Raw genomic sequence first — 24,032 nt, forward strand, 5'->3', positions numbered from 1 at the left:
GTGAAATTGGATTCATATCCTGTAATGCCTCTCAAAAATACAGCAGTGAACTACATAAAACTGAATTATGGGGTTTTTTTTACCAAGTAAGTATTTTCAGGTAAAATGGGTAAACTGCTCATTTTCACTACACAATTGATTGAAAGAAGGGTTATGCAGAACCACACTAATAATCCTGCTATTGCTTAGTCTGCACTGTGCAACTGAGCTTTTGTTCTTAATATATCACATTAGGAAAACTGTAGTGATGGCTCAGAAAGCACATCTGGTCGGAATCTCTGTTTGCTGTTTCTTATAACTATTGATAATTTTTTCCTTTTGAGCTGCTTTTTCTTGTGCCTTTTTTGTTCTTCAATTAGACTCTTTTTAAACCTATCTCACTACTGTTAAAAAAAATCAAACTTGCTGAGAGCTTGTCTTCATAACTGTTTTTACAGACTTGATAAATGTGCTTACTTAGGGTAGTTAATGCATAATAAACAAACGATTGCCACATGGTCTGGCTCAGCATGTGGCCACACCTAGTGCATGCTTAAACACAAAGTAACTAAGTGAGCCAGCTTGTGCTTTGAGGAGGGGCGGGAAGAAGAAGAGGGCAGTATCAGACATAAACCTTGCAGGCCAGCCTTGATTTGTAGAGTCAGTCCAGCAAGGCAGGGAACTTGGGGATGCAGCCAGAGGTGGATGGAGCCTACTGCAGAATCTGTGGTTCTGGGGCCCTGCTAAATGTGGCCATTAGCGGTAGGTGGGCAAGTGAGAGAAATATAATACTCTGCAGCTACCTGGTCCGCTGCCACTGTGCACCTCTACTGCAGTAAGCATCTGCCTGGCCTGCAGTCCCTTATCCCACAGCTGCTGCCATAGTGGCTGTTTCAGCTTCTGTCAGTCCGTGCCCTGGGTTGGATTTGTACCATGAGGAGCCTCTATGGTCTGCATCTAGCCCTGGGCTTCAGGTGAATTTGATACCTGCACTCTTTACAACATTTCATATCCAACTTACTGTGCATTTATACCCTGTATAGAGAGGTCATTAATCTAGAAAAGCAATGTCACTCCTAGGAATGTTTGAAAATGTTAACTGTCCTTTTAGGACTTTGACCCTGTATTATAATCCTTGCACAACTTTCCATATGTAAACAGACCCATTGAAGTCAACAGTGTTGGCTCAGGGTTATAATGTCGCATACGTATGTGGTTGTCTGTAGGATTTGGGGCGTATACACCTTAGTGCTCCTCCCCATTTAGGGGCAGAAAAAGCTGAAATGAAATTGTTATTAGCAGAAGACCTAAAATGATGGTGGAAACACATCTCTGGTACCCTTTGACGCCTTAGGCCTCAATTCTGCATGTGGTTCCATAAAAGTGGATGTCTGTTGCCTTCCAAAAATAGACTTGGTGGGACTCTGTTTATTGGCAGGTTTTTTCCATTAGGGGAGCCAGCTCAGGGTCAAGGTCTTGCTCTTGATCATCCACATTGTATACCAAATCCTCTATTAATTTCCTTGTTGCTGTTCTCACTCTCAGTGATGCAAAAGCAATTTTTGTCCTTTTTCTTGTTTCAGTGCTAAAAATAACCCTGAAGTCCATAACTACCAGGTAAGAATAACAGCTGCTGTAGAAAATTATTGACTTGTAATATGTGTTGATTATGAGAGGGAGTAGGAGGGTGAAGACAAATGGCTCTACGTCACTACTTTTGCTTCTTCCTGACTCAGGTGTCCTCTGGGCTACAAGGACAGTTATCTCCATCATAAGGGGAGGATGAATCTGAGTTGAAGCAGTCCCTTGAGACTGCCTTGTGTTGCTCAGAATCTCTGCAGCATTGCGTGCTGTGGCTTTGCTCCCAACATGGCTTGCAGCAGGACTTGCTGGAGAGGGTCCACCATGTTCACCTATGCTCCCTTGGTTGAATGTAGTGTGCTGACCCCCGCTTAATTCCTGCCTATTAGTCCAATGCGCAGGTACCAGATCAGAAGGAAAGCTATGACCCTTATTTTGTATACTCTGCTAACAGTCCTTATTTCTGAAGGAGCAAAATATATTTCTAATTCAAAGTCAATGCATGTCTGAGAAATGAGATACGTGTTTTCATGATAAAACTCCCCAGCAATTAATTTTTGCTGTCACAGTCTCATCTGTGCCACTGACTTTGAGGGTAAATGGAGACATTTGGGGAGGTTAGAGCACATTAAGAATGGCCACCTGATCTAACTTACTTCACCTACATGCAGACCTTACAGTTAGATCCCTAGTTAGGTCGATCTAAGTGAAAACTGTACAAAAGTTCCAGAAAGGTTAGACTGGCCAACAAAGGGCTGACCTTATCTAATTTCTACCTCAGAGGTACCCTAAGATTAGGTTGAGTGTACATGTAGACTGATCTAACTGAACTTCCGTACAGGTTCCAAGCAGAGTCCCAGGGCTGGAAAAGCCCAGCCATTGACCCTAGTCCCAGGGCTGCACTTTTCCAACCCCATCCTCCCCACTCCACCCCCAAACCAGGCTATTTGTAGCACCCCCCTGCCCCTCCTCCCACCCCCAGACAGACATATATATATATTTCTGGAGAAATGAAATACCTCTAGTTGTCGATTGCTCTGAAAATTGCATTTACCACCAACAACTGGTAAAGTGTATAAAATAGCTGTGATTTACTGCAGAAAAATATACATCACACAAGACGAACTATTACATTTGGAAGACAGCATGCAAAAGAAAGTAGCAGAAAAAAAACTCATCCTGTTTCTCTAGCTAGAAACAATTCTTCAGTTGGCACCTGTACCCAACAGTACCCTTCAAAATGTTTTCCTCAGACAACAGTTCTGCAGTCTTATCAAATTATCCCATCTTTTCCTAACTGGAGAACCAGGAAATTTCCCCATAAACATAGCGTTTCCCTAAACAATGTATTGAAAATTAGGAAAATAGAAAAATACCTTCATATCAATGAAACCCATAGTTCATATAAACATAAAAATGATAAAACTGAACATAGCTAGTGTTAAGCTATATAGAGAGAAGAAACACCATAATAATAATTCAGATTTGGGGAAATATCTATGTATGACACACAGTATACCTCCAAATAAACCCTGCATTTGAGTTTCTGTGACGCAGTCCTTTTTTACCCAGCTGTAATCACGAATGTGCCGGTAGCTGGGACAGTCCTGGGTTTGACAGTCATTTCACATAAGATGCTTCGTGCTTGCCAATGTTTGAACAAGGGACATGATGTAAAACCTTTACAAGTATCCCCTTTCAGATTCCAGATCCTCTGTCATAGACTGCTATCTTCAGTCTATGGCAGGCTCCATTGTAGAGGGCTGTTATATGTAGAGGTATACTTTTCCAATTTTTTTCCCTTTCCATGGAAAATTCATCAAGTACAGTAAGATTTTAATCATGACACAATAGCATAATCAAGGTTAATATTTTACTTTCAGGCACAGTATCATCCTAATATACATCCTGCCCAACCACACTGGCATCCCCATACGCCTGTGAATATAAGGTAAGCTGTATGTTTTGCTTTCTTCTTATTTTTCTTGATTTTATTAGAGCAGGGGTTAGCAACCTACAGCCCACAGGTTGGATCCAGTCCATATAACCTTTGGATCCAGCCCATGGATTTGGGGCTTCAGCGGCAGTCAGCAGCAAGGGGCACGCTCTTCGGGTGCTTTCCCTGTGTTGTCAGAGGGACAAGTGATGGCTGCAGCAGCGGGGTCCTAAACGCCTGGTGCTGAGTCCCAGGTTGGGTCATTACACCCTATAGCTGCAAAGTTTGCCTATCTCTATATTAGAGCTATGATAAAGTGTCAGGCAGTGTAGAAAAAAAACATGAATGGTAGGTACACTATTAAAATGCATTAATTTAGTTTCTGTTCTGTGTATTTTAAGTCTGCTAAACTTATTGCTAGGAAGTCGATAGCTTGCTTGGGTTTATTTTTAAGGTGTAGTTTAACCTGTAATTCTAGGATTTTGTTTTCCTTTTAACAGTGAATTTCCATAAATGGTACATTTGACTGAGAAATGTTTACTAGTTTCAGTAAAATTAATTTTACCTCAGTTAGCATTTAATCTCACCAGCTAGTGAAGCTTGGCTTTTTAGGATAGGGTTAAATTAAGAGATGTACAGTAACTTTTTCTTCTTCTGCAAAAACTCAAATGGAAAATTCCAGTTCTCTCCTATTGAACACTGGTATATTTAGTAATAATACCTTAAAAATACCAAATATATTAATAATACCTCCTAAAGCATAGTTCTTTATAGCAATGTGAGTATATAATTTGCATCATACAGATGCATTTTAATGGTAATGGGTAGTAATTGAATGAAAGTAAGACTGCATCAAATTCAATCTGAATTGAAATTAATGATATTTTGTGCGAGTGCATTAACACGTGCACACATGCAATACTAAATTAGAGCTTTTTTCAGGTAAATGCAACTAATTTTCACTGGACTTTATGGTTAGAGAATGTGTAGGATTTTCAGACAAACAGTGTACTGACTTGACTGAAAAATACGGCTTTTTTGACATTTTCTCCTTGTTTCATCCCAGTATGATTAAATCAAGTCACTCCTGCAGAGGGTTGGTGATGGTGTGATTTAGTTGTGCAGGTGAGAGTGGCCTGGGAGAAAGGACAGTCTGGTCTGAGTGCAGCTTTGAAGCAGCAGAAAAACAGGCATGAAGTTTGGGATCTCAAGAGATGCCCAGATTTATGCATTTTTAGCTCAAAATACTTAGCTAGTAGAATTAAAATATGTAAGGAGAAAGAGTTGAAACAGACTGTTACGTAAGTTAAACTGGAGTTTTAAAAAAAACCCCATGTCCTGACTCGTGTCTGTCTATAGTAATGCTTTTTAAAACCATTTTTTAATTTTCTCTTTATAAGTTCTATTTTATTTTTACTTTTAAAGCCATGGCATTTTCCCTTAGGCTAGCTACTGTTACTAAAAGCAGAGCCACGTGTTGGGATGCTCATAGTCAACATTCTTTTTTCAGCAAGGACTAAGATTGTTAAAAGTAACTACAGTGAAATACAAACAATGGTGCTTTGACAACTAGACCTAGAAACCCAGAAACATTCATAAGGTCCCAATCTCACATACTGTCTCTCAGCTCAGCATTTCTGGAAGGTGCTAAGCAATCCAGCCCTATCTTTAACTTGAAGTGTGTAAGAAACCTTGGCGTTAACTTGGCTATTCATGGCAGAAGATAAAGCATATGTTAAAAGCTTTGGTGAATTTGAGTAAGTGCTCAGATGCTAGCAGTATCAAGCCTCAAGTACATGCAACACCCTGAACTGGGCTTGGTATGTAGCCTATATAAAAGAAATCAAAATATGGGATACTCTACTCTTTTAACAAAACTGAAGGAAGGGGAAAATAGTGCAGGAACATTTCTCCCTCTTTATTAATGCAGTTTTCAAATGTAATTTGGTCTGCAATTTCTCGCTTAAATTATTGTAGGAATGAATTTTGTCACAAAGTGTAACCAAGTTTAGTTATCATATGCAACTTTAAGATTCATTACTGAGGTTACCCTTAAACACAAAGCAAAATCTACTGCTTTTATTTTTTTTCAAATTTCAACCCTACTTGGCTTTTATACTTTTAAATTAACAGTTATAGCATGCAACGAATGTTTCTAAAAATAAGTGCAACTTTTTAAATACCTTAAGCAAAAAATCTTCTAAATTTCATAGTTTACTTTTTATCATGTTGCTTAAAACCACTCTTTGAAGTAATTTTTAGTGATTTGGCATTTTGTATCATCAGGAAACTTGATGGAGTGCATGGTGGTAGTAGTTGCAAGCACAAGTATGCAAGAAAATTTAGGAAAAGGATTTTTTGTTTACTAGTTTTACAATTTTAATGTGAATTTGTAGGCAAATTTTTATTTGAAATGTAATCATTGGAAGAAGTTTTGTTTTAGCACGGTGGATATGTTTTATATCTTACCTATTAAGTGCAACTAATTCTATCTATGTTGAGCGAATGGCTGTGTATATGGAAGGATAATTGATTATTATCTATCCTAATTTTTAAGCCTTTGATAGATATTTTCATGAGTCAATTATTTTATGATTCTGTATTTCTTTTTATCTGATGTAACGTATTCAGCCTTGCTGTAGCTAAACTCCCACTCCTTGTGGATTCAGTAGCATTCATGGATGAGTCTTTGATTTTAATATTTGATAAAAAAGATACTCTAAAACTACTGTGCACACATGATCTGATCCAAAGCCCACTGATATCAATGAAAAGACTCACATTTGCTTTGATGGGCTCTGCCTCAAGCCCATGGTTCTCTCATCGCTTCCTTCCAGTACCATTCACTCTTCATCAGTCTGTATGCACATTTAGACCTTATCTGTAAACTCATGTTACTGTATTTCACTCATTATTGTAAGTTAACTTCCACCTCTCACTAACCAATAACTGTGCAAATGGTACAGGCCCCCCTATCATGATGACAGGCCATACTGGAAACCACCCACAAGTGGAGATGACATCAATTTACAATATATCCAGGAACAGAACCAGAAGAATTTAGGTGGAAACCAAAGTATGGTGTACCAAGATAAGCTCATGACAACCCTTTGAGAAACTGAATCATCATAATCTCACCTACCATCTTAAATCATCACTACATCCCATAAGCATTGTCTGTCTACATTATGTGAAAAGTATATGGTGTAAAAAGTGTGTGTCTTAATCTGTAGAGTCATCTTGTTTAATGTTTCTAGACAATCCTGAAAAGATATCATACAGTATTTTCTTTAAAATTAAAAAAAAAAAAAAACACAAGTGTGAAAACAGGTCAGAGTTTACTTTGACCTAAGTTCTGAAACATTTAAATGATGATAAAATGTATCAAACATTTCCAAGTTTCACATTACCCTTTAAATTTAATTATTAAGAAATAACAGGTATAGTGCTATAAACCACCATACCACACTAGTTATTTTTATTATATTGTTATTTATGAGCCAGATTAAAAGGATAAGGATTTGAGAAGCTTAGTTTCCTTAAGTGATGCATAACCAGGAGGTTTATATTTGCAAATAAAATCAAAATTCATGTTAGCAGTTAACATGACTTGTGTGGCCAGTGACAAAGGGAGCCTACTGACTTAATCAAAGATGTACTTTTTTCCAAAATAAAATTATAGGTGCTTGTTTAACTATAAAAACAAGTATTGGGGAAAACACTGTACTTTTAAGCTTTGTAGAATACATTTATTTCTACTCTTGATTTATTGATTTGTCAATTAGAAGTTGCATACTATACCTAAATCTAGTATTTGCTGCTATAAATATGGAAATGAAAAAAAAAATAAGGCCTTAATAATGGGTGCTGTTGTCTTCATCTGATTTTCAAAATGTAATTAATGCAAACCATAAAGATACATACAGCTATCTTGTGAATTTTTTTTTCTCTGAGAGAGTGATTCAAGAGCTACCTTATAGTCAATCAGTTACATGGTGGGAGGCTGCTAAATCTAAATAGTAATAAAAAAGTTAGACTTCTGCGAAGTTGAATGTATATTTTGAAAACTTTAGGCCCTCATATAGATGTAACTGGTGTTTTGATTGCTTTTGTTTTGTAATCTAGGAATCATGGTGCCATCTTCATTTACTTTTTTTCATTTTAATTTGACCTTACAACTGTGGTCCTTTGGAGTTTGGACTGAAGTAAATCTTTATTTGGAATATTTTAAACTGTAATAGTTTTTAACTTTGATTTTAAGAATGTATAAACAGGGCTAACCCTGAGTATTTTTTCAGAGCAAATTTGATAGTACATAACTTTTTGTAAAATATATTTGTTTACAAATGCTATTGTTAACATTTGTTTTTGATCTTCCTTGTATGTGCTAAGTACAAATAAAAAAAATTCTCCATTTTCTTGTTTTGTTTTTGACACATTATTTATGTTTCAGTTTTGTGTGTGTGGGGAAATTAAGGGCATGAGAGACTGCTGTGTTACTCCAGTTTTACCTCAAGTCACACCATTGTTATTATGTTGTAATACTGGAATAATGCTGCTCTGAATCAGGTTTTGCAGTGGAATCCAGTAAAAAATACTGCAAAAGCACAATGCACTGTGAAGTGAAAATGTTGCTGGATTACTCATAGTCTAAACTGTATTCATTACTTCAAGTTTTCTGCACTTAGAAGAACTCAGTTGGGTTTTGGTTTTTGTTTTATAGAACTTTGAATGGGTTTTTTTATTTTGGTTTTTTTTATAAATACCATCTGGGATCAAGCATTGGTTCTGCATGCAGCACGTTCTTTCTTTTTTTGTTGTTGTTGTTGCATAGGACGCTGAAAAAGCTTTGAATGAGTGATCTTTGATTAGAAGGCTAACATGAGGCCCCTCACTGCACAGAAGTGGCACTTCAGCTCTTGTGCAAATTTGAATGGTACCATGGTCTTGTGAAGGATCTGTACAAGAGGGTGGATTGCACCCTTTATGACTCACTAGCAGTTTTCCTCCAGCTGCTGATGGGGCAAGCACTTACCTTATTCCTTTTCTTTAGAAGAAATGTAGGTCCTCTATTTCTCCTCTTGTTAATGTACATTTTAAAAACTTAGAATATACTGAGGGAGTTTCTCTAAAATTATCACCCTTTTTCTGTTTAGAAAATACAGCTAGCCCTTGACAGTTAGAAATACAACTCACTGCTTGTACACCTGCTCAGTGTGGAAAACCTGAATGTAAAATTCTGTGTTTTGTTCCTTTTTAAATTATTTGTTATTGTTGTTTAGTTAGTTTACCTGCTAAAGCAGGTAAAAACAAGCTACTTGGAAGCTTCTGCCTGTTATGGACTAGCCAATTGCCATCATGAATGACAGAGTGTTTCAGGGAGTGTTTACATGCGCCAGCCCCACTCGCCCTTCAGAGCTGGCCATGTAAACCAGGGGCAGGCAATTATTTTGGGCAGAGGGCTGCTTACCGAGTTTTGGCAAGCTGTTGAGGGCCGCAAGGGTAGCTCCGTCCCTTGGCAGGTGCCCCAGCCCCAGGTTGCCATCTTGTGACGTGAAGTCCAGCCCTCTAACCCCTGACCTTTGTCACCAAAAGTCCCTGCCCTTGCCCCCAGAACTAGTCTTTTCAGCAAGGGGTTTTGCCATCTTGGAATCATAAAAATACCAAATTATATTCTAAAAAGGAAACATCTACAGCGTTCATTAATTTTATTTCAAAAAATATTTTTGTCCAGAGTTACATGTTTGTGTAGTGTGCACAGAGGTGATTGCACAACAGCTTAAAATGAAGTCTTACTCTTGTATATTGGGTGGGTGGTATTGATTTGTGGGGGGACTGTGGGTGTGTGGGATAAGGGAGCATGTGGATGTGTGTGTAGATATGTGGGGTGTGGGGAAAGGGTGGCTGGGCTGTGTGAGGGAATTTGGGTGTTGGGGGTCTGTGTGTATGGCAGTGCGAGACGGGTGTGGGTACATGTGTGTGGTGGGGTGTACATGTAAGACTCACCCTATGAACACACATCCCCACAGACTCTGCCCCTGCCTACGCACAAACACTCTCCCACACACACAGACGCACTCTCTGCCCCTACCTGCACACACACCCGCACACCCACACTCTGCCCCTGCCTGTGCATATGCGCACCCTCACACTCTGTCCCTGCACCTGCCACACTGCCCCTGCCCACATGCACCCACACTGCCCCTACACACATGTACTAGCAAGGCTCCATGCTCCCCAGTCTGGTGATGCAGCCTGGAGCCACGTGGTGCTAGAGCAGGGCTGGGGCAGGAAGCAGAGAATGTCTCGGGTTGCTGAGCTGGGCTGCTGAGTCTGCTGAGGACTCCCCTGGGTCCTACTGCCCTTGGCTCCTGTCAGCTTTGAAAGGCTGCCAGGGGCAAGTAAATATTAAACTCTAACGGCTCCCTCCACCTCCGTCTCCTTGCCTGAGGAAGGGGAGTCCACCCAGCCAAGCACTTGATCAAAAGTGTTACAGGCAGACCAAGCCCTTTATTATATTAGAATACTGGATCTCCAGCCCATGCCATTGCAAGATAGTAACACTCAGGTGTCTTGTCTGTTTTGTTTCACATTTCTGTAAAATTCTTTTAAGTATGTAAGTGATGATGTTGTGTGCTATGTTTTATGCCAGTGGTTTCCTATGAGGTTGTCACACTTCGTTTATTCAAAGTAGTTCTCAATTCAGTTCCAAATAACAGGTAGACAATTACTTTACATTGGGGTGTCAAACTCATCTCATGCCCTGGACCCAAATATATACTGCAGGGCTCCTTTGGGCCAGCAGCCAGGTACAGCAACCAGTGGACTGACACTGGCTCCACAATATGAATCCCCATATGTCATACGTTTGACACCCCTGCTTTAATTAACATTTATAAACCTACCAATTAGCTTAGGTGAGTAAATGTTTGTTTGTACATTTGTTTTGCACTGAATGCAAAGGTAGCAAGTTTTGAGAAGTGCCCACTCTCCTTTGTCTCATGTGTGCTCATTTTTCACCCTGCTTTTGTGCCTGTTTTAAACACCTACAGTGTAGTTTGTATAAGTTGTATGTGCATTTGTAGAAAACATCTTTGAAATCTATTCTCTCTTAATCTCAGAAGTTATCATAAAACTATGCCGTTGCTGCAAATTAGAGTGAAATACCATATTAGGTTTTGCATATTACATTGATCTTGTGCTCCAAGTCTGCAGTGAACCAGATGTCCAGTGCTGGAACAGAACTTAGTGCATGCAGAAGGGTTCATAAGCATCTTCCCATCATTTATCTGCATAACTTTTTCCCAGATCTAAGGATGTGGCCAGTTCAGTGCAGAAGACAGAGTACTCACTCAGCTTCATTTCAAATTAATGAGATTTAAGCATTACTGGCCTGAAAAAAAACACTATAAAGCACAGTTAGTAATCTTTTCTGACTGGGCCAAAACTACCTACCTTGGATCATGAGTAGGTGGGTGCTAGGACCCAGCTGCAGCTGGCATTTATCCCTACAGTGGCACAGGGAGGGTTTCCACAGCCAAACCCCCGTGCTGCTGAAGTTCCATGTCCATGGGCTAAATCCAGTGATTCGGTGGGCTGGATCTGGTCTGCAGACCATATACTGCCAACCCTGGCTATAGAACTATAAGCCTCTGTCTACCCTGATCTCATCATGAACTCACTGATATCAGACACATGGTCCATTTATAGCATCTGACAAAGTAAGTTGTAGGTTGTTGCCTGTGAAAGCTCATGCCTCTCTGAACCAATTAGTCTCTAAGAATGCCTATACACATGCAGAGAGGCTGCTTTGGCATACTGTAATTACAGCATATTGGAGCAGACTCAAGTTAATCGAGTCCACTGCAGTGTGGTAATTACTGTACTCTAGCAGACTCCAGCATCAAGTGTATCAGCATCCCCACGCTGAAGAATGGCAGCACGGCTGCTTTAAATAAAGCTTATTGAATGGGCTTTAGGTAAAGCACCCCTGCCACCATTTTTTATTGTGGGGACACTGACACACATGATGCTCTGGGCACTTTAATTAAAGTGCCACCCCTTACTCCTGAAGCATGTGTATAAATGCCTTAAGGTGCCACCCTGCCCTGCCTTCTGCCTGACCTCAGACTAACACAGCTAGCTACCTTCCTCTAGTCATGGACTTGAGTCATAAAGCTAGCTATTCCAAGTCTGTAACACAGGTCAAGTTCATGGCATCTTGTAGCACTAGCACGTGGCCCTGACACTGGAGACTAAAGGCTGGGAATATGAGCTCTAACATTAGGATAAATGGCATCTCCTAGACTTAATGGGCATTTGTACACATGCTTGTGCCACAGTGCCAGGTACTTTTAAAAGCATCCAGCGCTGCAGCGTGTGCATTTGTATAAATGATGAAATGTGTCAGCACTGAGAAAATGGCAGCAGTGCACTTTTGAACTAAAACACATTGAAGGTGTTTTAGTTCAAAAGTATACTGCCACCATTCTCTCAGCACTGATGTGAATTTTGCTGTCCATACAAATGTATGTGATGCAGCACTGGGCACGTCTGCTCATGTAGGGAGCAAACTTGATTAATTGATTAATCGAGTCTGCTTTGACATGCTACATCTCTAGTGCATCAGAGCAGACAAATATATGTTTATAAATGCAGAATCATTTTGAGCATGAGCTCTTTCAGTTTGTGTTTTCTCAAGCTCTTGATTGCAAACTGCTTTGTCAGCAGAAACACAAACTGCGTACTGAAGATACTTCATGTGGTATAATGGCACAGCTATCAATCTGTGGCTTGCACTGACAGAGAGGAGTGAGTTCTGCCAAACGTTGGTCAAAGTGCACCCTTATCATGTCTGGATAGTGATCTCAAAGACTGTAGAATCAAGTGAAGCATCTAGTATGGCGTGGAAGTTGTGCACTCCCTTGTCTCTCAATCATAAATCAGTCTGTGAAAGACCCTCTCTCAGCCTGGAAGAAAATTAGAGTTGAGAGTTTGCAAATAGTCTGGTGAATGGAATTTATGCTGATGACCAGAATCCCGATCAAAGGAGCTGATGCATTCGATTCTCTTTTTTTGTTTCAGCACAATTACTCCAATGTGGATTAGATGCACATAATAGTGATAGAGCTATTTCTGTAGTTGGAAGACACAGGAAGCCATAACTGAATAGTGGGTGTAGGGTTTTTTTGTTTTTTAAGTAAATGGTTCTCTGTGTACTCCATTTGCTGGGTCCAGAAGAAGTCTGAGGTCTGTGCTAACTGGAATGAGCAGCATTGCAACACAGGCATGGTACGGTAGGGATTCAGAGCCCATTTAAGACTCTAGTTAACTTTTGTTGTGCTTCAGATCTCAAGTAGAGGGCTTAGTAATGGGATTTCTTTTTACATTATCGAGTAGGGAAGGAAGTGAGAGAGCAGTGTAACAAGTTATTGCTATTGTTGAAGAATTGGACAGGTGTTAGTGCTGATTGCTAGCCAGAGAGCTTGTCCAGCTGCAGGGACATTGGGTTATAATGGCATGTTAATAGAAAAGTATTATTTAAAAGAAAAAAAAATCTGTGAATTGTTGGGATGGCAGCTCCACTCTAAAACATTTTCAGCTGAGGATCCTCGCCTGAGTGAGAAGCTGATCTGAGTTAGTATTGCTGGGGAGAAGAGGGAAGGATGAAGACCACTGGAGCTCAGAAATGTTTCTGTTGCATAATAACAGGCTTTCATGTCCCGTTTTATTGCTGTTTTGAAAAATGACTGTTATTATGATGGTACACAGGGGCCAGCAGAGAATGGCACCATGTTTTGCCAGGCATTGCAGGAACATAGAAAGCCATATTCCCTTCCTTAGAAAGTTTGCATCTAAGAAAAGAGGATAAACACAGAACAGGGGATGGGAATACAGTATGCTTCTCTGTTTTGTTGGTTGTAGCCCTTAACAATACCTTGAAAAGCAGCGGTGTGAGGAAAATAATGGCCACAAGTTGCCAAACATTGAAAAGAGCTTGGAACTCAGGGCATTTATAGATGGGGTTTGGGAGGCAGGAGGGGAGGGCGTGTTAATTGGAGTGGCTACAAGAGTCTGTTTAATTAAAGTGCCTAGAGCGGCATGTGTATCAGCATCCCTGCACTGAAAAATGGTGGTGGTGCTTTCACTAAAGCTGTGATGCTGGAGTCTGCTGGAGCACAGTAATTACCACACTTCAGCAGACTCAATTAATCTACCATTGTAATTACAACACATCTGAGCACCCTCTACGCACGTGTACAAATGACCTCAGTTTCCATTTTTCTGAAAACGTTGTGCTCTGAAAAGTGATTGTAATTGTGGATGTCTCCATCGATAGTTTCTCAAAAAATGGCATGTCATTCATGCTCATTTTTTTCACTGTGTTGCCCTAAGGAAATTCTGGGTGATGTGTTGGGTTCCTTCCTCCATATACATCATGCCCAGTACTAAAGGTTTGCAAGGCAAATTATGACCTTAGATAAAAGACTGCCTTAGAGTTAACCTTGTGATACTGTCATATCTGGATTTATTTTATAACGTCTTTGTGGTAAAAGTCTCATCCCTGTTATAAAGTCCCCTACAAATCCTAACACAGAATATGTAACTAGATCTTGATTAATCAACTTTCAAATTACTAATAATTTATACAGTAGTCTTTGAATTCAGATGCATGGAAGTGCTAAAGAAGCTGTAACTTTTTTTTAAGATGTGCAGAAATTACTTTGTTCAGGCCATCTGTTTGGAGCTGGCATGTGTTTGAAGATGTTGGGTGCCTTGCAGGATCCAATGCTTTGAGACAGTGACTCTTTTTTTAAACTCTGTATTACTGTGCATTTGGTAAGTTAAACTGATCAAAATCAACCCGGTGAATATTCTGACCCTTTGAGCCCTCCTTAGCTCTATGATACAAGCTGTTCACCCTTATTTTATTATTTGTGGTCAGAGTAAAAGATTTCTTTCAACTCCAGGGGACCTGCTGTCTTCTGCTTTCATCCTTGAAGAATGACTGTTCCTCCGCTCAGTGGGAGAAAAGATTCACTATCAGTGGTTTTCCCAGGTACTGCCAGCACAGTGCTGACCACTGGGGGAATAGGTGGGCACTAATTATTGCCATCAAAGGATATCAGTATAGCAGAACTGCTCCCTCTTTAGCCCTACTTCATTTGAGGTCAACATAAGGACAAGTTAACTTCATTGTATGGGTACAGGATCATACAAACTTAACTGCTGAGATCATAACAGCTAGTGCATTCTTTTGAGCAGTATCAATCCTGCCCTTTCTAAAACAGTTAAAATGTATATTTGTCCATACCCTTATGGAAAATGATTCCATGGACAACAGTTTAAGGAAATTTGAAGGATCTCTTTAAAAATAAAAACCGTGCCTCCCAGACAACTAATCCATAACAGCTTCAAGATTGCGTCTTCAACCACATGGCCACATTCACATTTGTTGCTTTTGTAAGCTTGCCATACTTCATGTGTTCTGAATTGTGCATATTTGTATTATATATTTTTGTGGGGGGGGAGGATTGTTTATTTTTTTGGTGGGGCCTGCAGCTTTGAGCTACTATACTATAAAACACTCGCATGGTAGCAGAACTAGGGTGGGTTTAGCCAGGTACCAGCCCCAGGTCGCAGTTAGGAGGGGGCACAAAAATTGCCTATCTCCCTCACCCAGGAGCCTTTCCACAGAAGGGGCAGTGCCCTGCGCTACCCCTGCCCAACCATAGGAGCCAGACAGCAGAGCACCACTGCAAGCAGTGTACCTGGGGGGGAAGGGGTAGGGTGGCAAACAGAATTAACATATTGGCACTCCCTCTTCCCTTCCAGATTCCCTCCGCCATCCCCAAGAGCCTTTGCCAGAGCATGTATACCCCTTTATCCAATATGTGCATGTGAGAAGGAAGCGGAAGGAGTGAATGAGATACCATGGGGCGGTTGCTGGAGAGGAGTTGAAGCTGATACAGCTGCAGTAGCCAGGGAAGATAAGCCTTTGCTTCCCCTCATCCACATTCCCTGCTACCCTCCCTTCCCCTCTCCCTGGTTTACAGTGGTCGACATACCCCTGAACACCTCTCCCTGCCACAGGTACCCAATGGGTTCACCATGCCTCTGCACCTGCACATTTTTTCTTTATAGTTATGAAGGCAATTTCGTATTTACAAGAAGAAAAAACATCCAGAATGGAACTATTTTAAATTAAAGTAATTTATGAAAGTTTAATTTTGGAAGTTTATAAAGAAAGGGAGATTTTTAAATGACACAAGCATCATGTTTTTGCCCACAAACATGTTGGCAGTTCTGTCTCTTCCCACAGAATAAGAAGGAACAGATATCATATACTGAACCTAATTAGCAGTAGGAAGTGGTGACCTAGCATAGGCTCTGAATTCTGGCAGATATCTATTTTCTCCACTAAATAAGTTGGTATAATAATCCTACACGCAGTGTGCAACTTGCCCAACAGCATTAATCTTTTGGAGCCAAGAGGAAACTGAAAAATAAAACAATATACAGTCAAATATTCATGTAGAGTATGGGCCAACATTATAGGAATAAAATCAGTTCCTGAAATTCCCAGTGTAAAAAAGAAAGAGACGCTGTCTTCTCCTGTTTCTATGTGCTAAATCATAGATTTAAGGTTGATTTGCCACGCAGGGCCAAGCTGTCAGCAGTGAAGAGAAGGGAATATTTTTCCACCATTAACGAGACCAGTGTCAAAACAATAGAGAAGAGCAGAAAGAGGAACCTTAGACGAAGGGAGTTTCACAGAGAAGGGGAAAATTAGATGTGGGGAAAAGCATTTAGAATGTGGTTTCCAGTGGAAGGAATGTAGACAAGTTAATTGGAAGAAAAATAGAAAAACTGACAAAAAGGAGACCGGAAGAATCGAAGAGAAAGGGAGGGAATGTATTTTTAAGTAAACCCCACCCCCCAAAAAACAAACAAACTTGGGGTTTTGCTACAAATAGGGACCCCCTTCAACTTAGTATGTTCTTTTCTTGCTGTTGATATTCTCTGTGTAAACAGGTGAAATTACCACCTTGCCCAGAAAAGTCTTTGTGTGCTGTACATAGCTTTCTTTTTTCTGGCTTTACTAGTGACTGAAATAGAAACAGTGGAGGAAAAACTTAGACTTTAGCTTTCTCATTCAAGGCTTTCCTGTGGTCTTTTTTCATCTGATTCTTTCTGCTTCAGAGAAGATTCAGCCCCTCATAATCTGGGACTCCAGGTCAGTAAGCCCAACGCACCCTCATGCTGGTTTTAAAGTTCTGAGTTCATTAGAGTCATGCATCCTAAGTAGGTCCTAGACGCTTCTTCCCTGTTACAATCCAGTAAAAGGCATTGGGATAGCTAACTGAGTAGTTTATGGGAATGTAAGAGACATAATGGAAACAAACATGCTTTTCAAAAATGAAACTTAAAATATACCATAAACATTCATGCACTATGATTGTTATCTGAATGTATCAAGGGACTGAGTATCTAGTACAAAGATGGGTTGGAAGACCCTGTGGAGTGTTATCAGGAAATTGTTAACATGAGTTAAAACTGAAGAGTGGGAACAATGTTGAGATTTTAACTCTGGTTAGAAGCTTGAATTAAACTGTTGGCATAAACTTTTCTCTTTCCCCCCCTTAACAAATCTGCAACAGCCTTCAAGAATTTTCCTTACGTGGGACAAATAATTGTTTATTGACAGGCAATTAAATATCATCAGTTTTCCATTAGTTGAAACCCTGTAGAGAAGGGAAAACAGACTTTGGGCCTGCCTAGTATGTTTTTCTTGATCCTTTTGGGAAGATTAATTTGCATGCTGGCTTTTGTTAAAAAAATTTTATACATTTTTATATAGGATTGTATTAGTGCAGAAAATGAGGGGAGGTATCCTTTGGCTTTGTTGGTTTTGGATCAATGTGTTGGTGCTTTATCAGAACATGATTTGCCCTGGGAAGAGTGTGTTAGTAAGTATTTCCAGGTTAATATCAAAATTCAGTCTTGCATTTCTTGAATTCAATTTTTCTGCAGTTTATGTTTAAATAATCCTGTACGATATATCCTCTTTGCTCCTGCCAAAATTTAGAGTTCCCTAGGGTGTGATTTTTTTTTTTCCTGTCCCATTTTTGCTTGGCTGGCTCTGGACCTACTGCTGATATTATCTGTATGCCAGTCCCATACCTTCATTTACTACCCTCCCAGGCAAATGCATCAGTTTTATGATGTCCTGTCCTTTCCTTCAGAAGTACCAAGTCTTCCCATGTCAGGAAGAGACTAGTAATGCAGGGATCAAATTCATAGCAATGGTCCTACCTGTGAAGATAAACAAAAACTTTTTCATTCTCTGCCCAATGAAAGTAATCATTGATCATTCTCATGCAATAAAGCCTTTTCCAAATATCCTGCTCCAGCCAAGATTTGGCAGATGGTTGGTATTTACACAAACCAACCTCTCATTCCAAGATCATTTCCTCTTCCTTTCCATATTGGCGGGGGTCATAGTGGGGCCCCTGGCACAGCTCTATGAGTGCTCATAGGGCACTGACCAGGTACAAGAGGATTAGAAAAGGGCCAATGTGGTCCCCATTTACAAGAAGGGAAGAAAGGAGGACCTAGGCAATTATAGGCTGGTCAGTCTTACCTTGGTCCTTTGGAAGACCTTTGAGGAAATTATCAAGGAGCACATCTGCAAGGGCCCAGCAGGGGAGGTAATGCTCAGAAGCAACCAACATAGGTGCATTGAGGGCAGGTCCTGCCTGACTAACCTGGTTTCATTTTATGATCAGGTCACAGAGTCCCTGGACGAGGGTGTCGGGTTGGATATTGTCTTCCTGGACTTTAAGAAGGCCTTTGACATGATTTCCCACCACATTCTCTTAAAAAAGCATAATGGTGACTCTGGCATTGATGGCTACACAGTCAGATGGGTGGGAAATTGGCTAGATGGTCAAACCAGACAGTGGCGGTGGATGAGTTGTTTTCGTTGTGGAGGGATGTGGGCAGTGGAGTCCCCCAGAGCTTGGTCCTGGGGCCTGTACTGTTTAACATCTTTATCAGTGATCTGGATGTGGGTGTGGAATGCACACTGTCCAAATTCACTGATGACACCAAGTTGTGGGGCAAGATGGGCACGTTGGAGGGGAGAGACAGAATCCAGCTGGATCTAGACAAATGACAGGTGGGCAGATGAGAATAGGATGGAATTCAACGCAGACAAGTGCAAGGTGCTGCATCTAGGAAGACGGAACCAGCAACACACCTATAGGCTGGGAAACACCCTTCTTATCAACATAGTGGCAGAAAGGGATCTTGGAGTCATTGACTTCAGGATGAACATGAACCGCCAACGCGAGAAAGCAGTCAGTAAGGCTAACCATACCTTGTCGTGCATCTATGGATGCATCACAAGCAGGTCCAGGAAGGTGATCCTTCCCCTCTACGCGGCGTTGGACAGGCCACACAGTTGGGAGTACTGCGTCCAGTTCTGGGTGCTGCACTTCAAGAGGAATGTGGCTAGCATTGAGAGGGTTGAGAGAAGGGCCACTTGCATGGTCAAGGGAAAGCAGGGCAGACCCTTACAGAGAGAGGCTTAAGGGTCTGAACCTATTCAACCTCCACAACAGAAGGCTGAGAGGGAATCTGGTGGCTGTTTACAAACTCACCAGGGGGGGACCACCAGAAATTAGGGGAAGCTCTGTTCCCCCAGGTGCCACCCGGGGTTACTAGGAATAACGGCCACAAATTGTTAGAAGGTTCAGGCTGGACATCAGGAGACATTACAGTTAGGGCTGCCAGGCTCTGGAATGGGCTCCCAAGTGAGGTGGTGCTCTCTCCTGCCTTGGGGGTCTTCAAGAGGAGGCTGGACAGATATTTGGCTGGGGTGATATGATCCCGGCACCCATTCCTGCCCAGGGCAAAGGGGTCGGACCTGATGATCTGTTTAGGTTCCTTCCAATCCTAAGTACTATGATATTCAAAAAAATACATAAGAACTTGTTTTCAGCAGCTTTACTCAAGTCTAAGTGCTGTTTTCTCAGCTTTCCAAAATGTAGAAACACTGAATGTGGCATGTGCTTCATAGGTTTAAAGAAATTCACCTACTTGTACTAAAGTTAAAGGGTTTGATCTTTTTATGAAGCAGTAGAGGAAAACAGGATTAAAAAGAATCTTTTTTAAAAAATACAAGTGTGAAAGGAGAAAACAGACCATAAGAATTTTACAGCATGTGCTAGGTTGGCTTTTAACTAAATACAGCAGTAACTATAAGAAAATCCAAAGAGTCCACCATTCCAGCCCAACTGGATGATCCCTTATGCTGTGTCAGTTTGACATTCATCTTTACCAGATGTATCACAAGACAGTCTACAGTGCCCAGTTCCATTGCGTGCATCAGCTTTGCCCAAAATAAAACTTGATGCATTGTCTGGTAACTTGACTATCATATATATGGCAGGTGGGTCTCTGACTCCCATGGGAAACTAATGGGACATCAGTACCTCATTCTCATACATGCCTTTGAAAATCCCTCCCTTGAATCATAAAACTCTGGAAAACAGCCCGGGTAATCCTTTGGGACCACATTTAAAACCCATTTTGATTTTTCAACAAGGACAATTATGAAAAAGTAAGTTATCTCTGTTAAAGAGCAAGGTGGGTGGCAACAGCCTCTCAGCACAATCTGTTCAAAGAATACAGCACCAATGTCTGCTGCAGCATCCTGCAAAAGCATCAAATCAAGCATTCTGCTGCGGAGGGGTAGAGGAATAAAGACGTACATTTGTAGCATTCTAAGTTTTTTAAAGAGAGTACAGTGACTTGTTCAGAGAGGGATTCCTTACAAGAGACATGGGTATGTGCTGAAAGGTTTAGAAGCTGTATTTCTTAAACTATTAATTATTCAAAGCAGGGGAAGAGTGGGGACAAAAGCCACTAAAGGTACTGGGAATCCCAGGGGCCCCGTAGACTTTAGAGGCCTTCCACCACTGATTGCTGGACATTCTGACAAGCTGCTTTGGTGGCATGAGTCTCAGAGCCCCCAACACTATGATGTGGAAGAGAAGCCCTAACGTTGACCTTCCAGGTACAGCTAGACCCCTGGGGAGTATTGGAACTGCAAGAGCCAGAGCAGCAGACAGCCTGGGGAACCTTCACAGTCCAGCTGTGTTACAGCAGCAGAGACCACTTCTGAGTGGGCATCAAAGGAGTGAGAAAATTTTACAGCAGATCATAGTGAGGGGAAGGGGGGCAATGCAATGGAAAGCTGTCAGCTGAGAAACTAAGAATTGCTAAGAGCATGGGAGAATGGTGGTAGGGGAAGAGGGGACTCATTCATTGGGAGGATGGTGGTCTTGATAGATGGAAAATGTAAAAGTTTTTACCAAATAAAGACCTGAGAACTACTTCAAGCGCAATGGTCAAAGGCTTGGAAAAATGTTTTGTCACCTATTTTGTTGATTGTTATCATGCCTTCTTATGCAAGCTGGCAGTCAAAACCCCACACAAGTGCATAGGTGATGCATAGGGAACACACAGGGGGCGGGGTATGTGCCCCCCTGAAATTGGCTGTCACTGGCCAGGGAGCAGGGGGCGATATCTGGTGCCCCCTCTGGATTGTGGGGGTGCTGCAAGAAGTGCTGATGGCACTTCTGGGTTTGCCACTGGCAGCAATTGGTCATGGGGGACCCCCCCCACCACCACCGGTCAGCAATCAGCCGCTGGTGCCCCCCAGTATCAGGAGGCACCAGTCATCCATATACAAGTGCATTAGAGCTTCTATCAGCTTTGGGAAGCATAAGCCTAGATGCTAAGAAGGTGGCAGTGAAGGGATGAATAGTGAAGTAATGGTCATCTTCGTTTAGACTGTGGTCTCCATTGTTATGATTTCCCTTTGATTTTCCCTTTATTTTCTTAATTGTATTGCATAGGGACCTACTAGTAGGGCCTGGCTTAAATCATAATTTTGCATTTTTCATGAAAATCTCAAAAGTGATTTTCATGAAAAATGTCATTTGCAACAAAATGCCATGACATGACCATGTGCTGGGGAGTTCCCCAGCAAGTGGCCATATCATGGCATTTCATTTCAACAAGATGGCTGCTGCAGGTTTGGGAAAGCATTCCCTATCCAGAAGCAAATACCTAGAAGCCCAGGGGAGAAGAGAGCTTGGGAATGGGTAGGGGATGGTCTGTTTTCTCCTGTGGGTGGAAAAACTGGGGCACAGAGGGTTGGCATCACCTGGGGCTGCGTTGGCAGATGGCCTTGGCACTGGGTAGGGGAACAGCTATTTGCTCCTCTGGGCAGGAAAACTGTGGCGCTAGGGCTTGTGTGTGTGGGGAGAGAACACGTTTGAAGGAGCAAACAGCCCCTGCCCTACGCAGTGCCAGGGCCATCTGCCAAGGCAGCCCCTAGACATCCCCAACCTGCCTGTGCCCCAGTTTTCTCACCTGGAGGAGCAAACAGTTTCTCCCCTACCTATCCCCAAGCTCTCTCCTTTCCCTGCTTCTTTTGTAACCCCTTCCCTATGGGCTTTTCAGTAGCCATCAAAGACCTTGGGAGCAAGACCTCTGCTGCTGCAACTAAACCTGGCCCTAAACCTGCCCCCTTAGCCAATCAAGGGATGTGAGGGGAGTGGGGGCACGATCTGGGCATGAAAATGGAAGTCCCTGCTATGATCAGGCCACAATATTAATGAGCTGGGCCCATGATTTAAACCAGGCCTTACCTATTAGACCTTGTTTAGAGGACATTACATTAATAGAAAAGGTATATTCATGCTGTAAAAAGGGAAGGTGCATAAACATAAATAGATAGTAATAAACAAATAGAACAGAGCAGCAAGTCAAAGTTTAAAAGGTAAAAAATCCAGTTGGAATTTTTGCACACTAGGGAAGGACTACTGAAAAATGTAAAAGGAGTAAAAAAATGGATGTTGACAAATGTGCGCACATTAGGCTGGGGAATATGTGGGAAAAGCCAGGTCTTGTTATCAAAACTCCAGTTGTTTTGGCATGACCTAGATGTAGTGAGGAAAATATACAATTGCTATATCAGATTAAACAAAGAACGAGGCGAAGGAAGGAGAGGAAGTTAAGAAGCAGAAAAAGATAAAAACATTGTCAAATCTTTGGAGTTAAGATAAAGAAACTGAAAACAGAAAATAATCCCAAGCAAAACATGCTGCTTCACTTCATACCATGGAGAAGTATTCATATAAATTTTGTCTCAGTGGCTGTTGCAAAGCAAATGGATCCCATACAACCTTAAATTAAGTAGTGTACTTAAGTGCTCAGCAACTTTTTGCTGATCTGGGCCACAAATCTCCACCTTACAGAGTAGTACCCAAACTGTCTGGGATTACCCTCCCCACTAAATCAAGTGAATAATGGTGATAGAAAGGATTAAAACTGGCACTGCCTTAAGAACACAGCAGGGAGGCCTGGATGGTCAGCAGATGTTGCAGAGAGAATAGGTGGAACAAGGCAGGCAGTATGACCCTGGCAGTGCCCACTCTGCTGCCTGGGCCATAACCTACCCCAAGTTTCTACCAGTCTTCCTACCAGTTTCCTCCAAGTGGGCCAGTCTTCATGGTGTGTAGATCTCTGAATCCTGGATGGGTCATGTGGGTCAATGCCAGGTGTGCAGTAAGACGAGTAGACTGGATCACATGTTGCTGCAAGGACAGTTATTTAGTTATTGAACCTCATGTGGAGTTCACACTGAACATCATAGAGGGGTGGATGGGTGGTGCTGCGGGTTCCCCCTTATCCTCCATATCCTGCCAAAGTGCCCAAAATAACCAACCATGTAGGTGAGTTTGTTCAGATATCTCTACTACTGGTACCCCCAAAGAAGGGCAGCTGTTAATGTTGGCTTTAAATAGGGTATTTGGTTAAATAGGGAATTTTACATCCGAGTTAAATTTCTAGCACAAACTGGAGTTGTTGTTGGAATCTTGCTTCTTTATTATTCATGGGGATTTCAGCAGGTACAGAAATATCACATTTACTGGGATGCTTTTCTGTTTCATGGTATGATGGAGTGCCTGCGTAATACAGGTTGGGTTGAGCATGACCTAGATGTAGTGCTTAGTCAATGGTGAAAAAAAATGTTTCCAGAGCTCCGTGTGTATTCTCAACCTAATATCAAGGCTTACTTTGATAGTTTATCTGCATGGAGGACAACTCCCAGTTCAGTATGGCATCTATTTCACATCCATATCAATCAACACTGGGGACTTATTAAGTTTGAACTTTTGGCCTTTGGTATGAACTTTTAACTTTAATCAGTGGCCCCTAACCTGACTGTGGTTTAACAGTGATTCTTGTCTGTTGAAATAGTCAAATCACTGACTAGAAAAGAGATGCTGAGGAGCCACTTGGAATCCTATTTTTGCTCCCTATGGGGGATTTACTAGTCTAAAAAAAAAAAAAAAAAGCTGTTACATAAACCAAAAAGTATCTCACTAGTTCCAAAGAGATTTGGCTTAGTGAGTTCTTTCTCCGTTTAACATGCCATCGTGTTATCCTGAGTTGC

The 24,032-nt window shown here is 41.4% G+C and overlaps 1 protein-coding gene across 3 annotated transcripts in view; it reads left to right on the plus strand.

Moving 5' to 3' along the window:
• Window positions 1–24,032, plus strand: part of EPB41L4B (erythrocyte membrane protein band 4.1 like 4B) — a 293,968-nt gene that overhangs the window by 139,335 nt on the left and 130,601 nt on the right. For all 3 annotated transcript variants that reach the window (XM_019540677.1, XM_019540686.1, XM_019540694.1), the window contains exons 14-15: window positions 1,563–1,596; window positions 3,444–3,511. In XM_019540677.1, coding sequence (XP_019396222.1) covers window positions 1,563–1,596; window positions 3,444–3,511 — 102 coding nt within the window. The remainder of the gene's footprint in view (window positions 1–1,562; window positions 1,597–3,443; window positions 3,512–24,032) is intronic.

The sequence above is a fragment of the Crocodylus porosus genome, unplaced genomic scaffold (assembly GCF_001723895.1).
Source record: "Crocodylus porosus isolate Cpor-Errol unplaced genomic scaffold, CroPor_comp1, whole genome shotgun sequence".
Taxonomy (NCBI): Eukaryota; Metazoa; Chordata; order Crocodylia; family Crocodylidae; genus Crocodylus; species Crocodylus porosus.